The 4,656-nt window shown below is 43.1% G+C and overlaps 1 protein-coding gene across 1 annotated transcript; it reads left to right on the top strand.

Annotated features, from left to right (window-relative positions):
- Positions 1-1,863: 1,863 nt before the first annotated feature.
- On the top strand, positions 1,864-4,168 carry LOC104983165 (endogenous retrovirus group K member 8 Pol protein-like; the record flags this gene model as incomplete). Its single annotated transcript, XM_010832629.1, is given in 3 exon segments — positions 1,864-3,030; positions 3,033-3,101; positions 3,977-4,168. Coding segments are annotated over 3 exon segments (1,428 nt in total), but the record flags the coding sequence as incomplete, so codon positions are not given.
- Positions 4,169-4,656: the final 488 nt, after the last annotated feature.

The raw sequence follows: 4,656 nt of genomic DNA, 5'->3' as shown, positions 1-4,656 counted from the left end.
GAATAAAGTCGTGGTCAGACTGCATCCCTTCGTGGAGACATGTCTGATCCTCTCGACCCCATCTTTGTTGTAGAATTCTTTTGCTGTAGTTTTCTTTCTCAGCCGCGCCATGCACGTTCTCAGGACCTGATCGACTTTGCCGGCTGGCACCGGCAGGTGGCGCCCGAACAGGGACTCGAGAATCGGAGTGCGACGACGGCCGCTGCCTGCCAAGATTGGAGTAAGTAAAGAGGAATTCCTAATTAATTAAAGTAAAGGGCAGGGAGTGTTATTGTTGAGAGTAATAAATCATGGGACAAGGCAATAGCTGCCAGTTATTTGTACATATGTTGAAAACTATGTTAAAAGGTAGGGGAATTCATGTAAATAAGTTACACCTAGAGAAGTTTTTACTTTTTATAGAAGATGTTTGTTCTTGGTTTCCAGAAGAAGGAACAGTTAGTCTGGAAACTTGGAAGAAAGTAGGAAAACAATTACAGACATATTATTCCTTACATGGTCCCAATCGTGTCCCTGTGGATGCTTTCTCTTTGTGGACTCTCATAAGAGACTGTCTGGATCCTGAACATGAGGGACATAAGACTCAAACAGCCCTCAGGGATTCCACAGAACCCGAAGTTGCAGAGCCTTCCACCCCTCCGCCTGAGTCGCTTTATGCTGTGTCTGAGGGAACAGCTTGTAAGGCTGGAGGGAATGATGATGTGTTAAGCTCTGATGAACAGGAAGAGTTAAATGAACAAGCAGCTCAGTACCATAGAGAGGATATGCCTTGGGAGATGATGGTTAACATGCAACCCCCCTCAGGAAAAGGGGAATTAAAGCATTCAGGGCTTTCTGAAGAACAGCTGGAGAATTTAATTCAGAAGATTGTTATAGCAGTAAAAAAGGATGCACAGGGAGACTCCCACTCCAGCCAGCCTTTGCCTCCAGGATATCCTCCCTCGGTTCTTGCTGGGCTCAACCCACCTCCGCCTTTCATAGAACTGCAAGAGCTTATATCTATCCCTGCTTCTTTGCCCGGTGAAAACATAAAAATTAGAAGTGAGATATTATTATCTCCTCTTCAACAAGCGATTAAGTGAGCTAATGAAGAAGGAGAATATATTCCCGGGTTTTCAGGAATCTATCCAGTATTTGAAAATGCTCAACAGCAGAGGTATTATGAACCGCTGCCCTTTAAGCAACTAAAAGAGTTTAAAATGGCTTGTGCACAATACGGCCCGACTGCGCCATTTACTCAGGCTATTATAGAGGCTTTAGGAAATCAAAATCTGCCACCTAATGATTGGAAACAGGTTGCTCGGGCTTGTTTATCTGGAAGAGATTATTTACTATGGAAATCTGAGTTTGCTGAGCAGTGTGGGATCACAGCCGATATCAGTCAGTGACAGGGACTGAACACCACTTATGAAATGATGGTGGGAGGGGGGGATTATCGAGACACTAATAATCAACTTAATTATTTGCCCGGAGCCTACCCTCAGATTAGTGCTGCGGCTCTACAAGCATGGAAAAGACTTCCAAATTCTGATAAAAAGACTGAAGATTTATCTAAAATTCTCCAGGGGCCAGATGAACCATATCAGGATTTTGTTGCCCGCCTGCTTGAGGCAATTAGTAAAATGATAGGGGATGAGCAGGCGGGAATGGTGTTGGCTAAACAGCTTGCTTATGAGAATGCCAATTTGGCTTGTCAAGCTGCCCTGAGACCTTACAGAAAAAAGGGAGGCTTATCCGATTATGTACGGATTTGTGCCGAGATCGGCCCTTCGTATGTTCAAGGCATAACTTTGGCCGCGGCATTACAGGGAAAGACAGTCAAAGAAGTACTGTATCAGCAACAAAAGCGGGATAAGGGATAAAATTTTGCAATTTGTTCACTATCACCAATTTCTCTTTCCAAAAATCATTGTTTCTCAGCCCCTTGCCGACACCCTAACTGTATTTACTGATGGCTCTTCTAATGGAATAGCTAGTCTGATTATACAAGACAATACTGCCGCCTGGCGTACTAATTATAAGTCTGCTCAAGAAGTAGAACTATTTGCCATTCTTCAGGCTTTATTACAAATCTCTGCTCCATTTAATTTATATTCTGACAGTCAATATATCACAAGAGCCTTAAAAACTATTGAGACTGTTCCATTTATTGGTATCCTGAATTCTACTATCCAAACTCTTTTTCGTGATATACAACATTTAATTTGTTCCAGAGTTAATAAATGCTATTTCAGTCATATTCGTGCTCACTCTGGACTTCCTAGACCTTTAGCACGAGGCAATGCTTTGGCTGACGAAGCTACACGTATGATATTTCCTTCATTGCAACAAATGGCAAAAACATCCCACAGCTTGCACCATCAAAACAGCCATAGCTTGAGACTTCAATTTGGCATTACTCGAGAAGCTGCCAGACAGATTGTTCAGCAGTGTCAAACATGTCCTCAATTTTTTAGCATCCCCCATTATGGAGTTAATCCCCGAGGATTGTTGCCAAATGACATATGGCAAATGGATGTTACCCATATTCCTGAATTTGGTAAACAAAAATTTGTTCATGTTACTATTGACACCTTCTCCGGCTTTTTACATGCCTCTCTACAATCCGGAGAAGCTAGCAAACATTGTATAGCTCATTGCATTAAATGTTTTGCTGTTATGGGAATCCCTAAAACCATAAAAACAGACAATGGTCCAGGATACACTGGAAAAAAATTTCAACTATTTTGTACACAATTGTCTATCTCACATAAAACAGGTATCCCTTATAATCCTCAAGGTCAAGGAATCATTGAATGGGCACATCAAACTCTCAAACATAAATTGCAAAAACTAAAGAAGGGGAAATTGTATGTCAGTACCCCCTCCAACTCTCTAAACCATGCTTTATTTGTTCTAAATTTTTTACAATTGGATATATGTGGCCGTTCAGCAGCACAGCGATTTTGGAACTTTGATGCGCAAACAATAAGACATAAAGTCTTTTGGAAAGACCCATTTGTGGGAAAGTGGTATGGACCAGATCCTGTAATAATTTGGGGACGAGGGCATGTTTGTGTTTTCCCACAGGATGCCGAAGCGCCGCGCTGGCTGCCGGAAAGGTTGGTATGCATGGCGGAGATGATCTCTAGTAAGCCAGATGAAGAGACTGACGATTCAAGAGCATGATGAATTACTATCTCGGCAACAACTTCAGGCATTGATGCGAGAGACACAGAATCGTGTTGCTGTGCAGGGCGATCCAATATCACCTTTAAGCTTCCTGATAACCTTATTAATTATCTTAAATCAGATTAATACTGCACATTCTGAAGAATATTCAAGTGCTTACTGGACTTATTTTCCCGACCCTCCCCTTCTCCAACTGGTGAGCTGGGAGGGTCAGTCTATTCCCATATACACTAATGAAACTGTTTTATTTCTTGCACCTTGTTTAATTAAAAAACTGATTGATGATCTATGGATGATAAAGGCTTCCATCTATGAAAATGGTCTGCAGTTAAAGGAACATAAGCGTGCGCCTATATAAAAGGAAAGGGGGAGATGCAGGGAGCTGCCCGTGAGAACGGGGTCCTTTATCCAAAGGACACAGCTCTGGGAGCTTCCTCAGTCCTTGAGGGTTTGCTTGCAAACATAGCTCTCTGTCCCGCCACCCCGGAGATTAGGCGACTATTTACTGCAGACACCTGGAGTTCTGGACAAACTCCTCGTGCACAGGGAAATAATCTGCTTATCTGGTGTAAGAAATAATAACAGGATGCCATTCCCATGCTCTCAAAATTTCTTGTGAGTTTTTGTAAGATGTATAGGTCAACTAAGAAAAATGCTAACTGTCTTGTCTTTCTCACGCTCCCCTGTATAAATATAAGATGCTGAATAAAGTCGTGGTCAGACTGCATCCCTTCGTGGAGACATGTCTGATCCTCTCGACCCCATCTTTGTTGTAGAATTCTTTTGCTGTAGTTTTCTTTCTCAGCCGCACGGCGCACGTTCTCGGGATCTGATAGACCTTGCTGGCTGGCACCGGCATCAGACCATCAGAAGATTATTGGAAATTAAAGAAAACCAGAAAGCTCATGTCAACGAATTTAGGCTTTTTCTGCACCTGAAGAGGGAACAGTCTGGGCTCCTTGAAACCATCGCTTCGAGCTGCACCTTAACTACTTAGGACCAGGACGCTATTCTTTTCTATCCTGTGTTCCCTCAGGGTGCAGCTCTGTTTTGATCCAGAATTCCTCAGGGCTCACGAGCCTGAGCGGGAGGTGGGGGTGCAGAAGCCATGCTGATGGCTTGGTGGCCTCAGCATCCTCCGTTCGTCGACATGACAGGTCACATTTTTCCTTCACGGAATAGTTTCTGCTGCTTTCTCTAAAGCAATCAATGCCCATTATTTGTGCCTTGTTTTAAATTACTGTGTCACTCTGCCATCTAGTGGATATGCTATTTGCATCACTTGTTGAAAATGAAAGTGAAGTTGCTCAGTCGTGTCGGACTCTTTGCGACCCCATGGACTGTCACCTATCAGGCTTCTCCCTCCATCGGATTTTCCAGGCAAGGGTACTGGAGTGGGTTGTTCTTTGCTACTAATTTGCAGAGGGATTTTAGGCTACATGTAGCTCAGAAGGTAAAGGATCTGTCTAGAATGTGAGAGATTCT

The sequence above is a fragment of the Bison bison genome, unplaced genomic scaffold, assembly GCF_000754665.1.
Source record: "Bison bison bison isolate TAMUID 2011002044 unplaced genomic scaffold, Bison_UMD1.0 scf7180017861828, whole genome shotgun sequence".
NCBI classification, from domain to species: Eukaryota; Metazoa; Chordata; class Mammalia; order Artiodactyla; family Bovidae; genus Bison; species Bison bison.
This window is presented reverse-complemented; position numbering and strand designations above follow the sequence as displayed.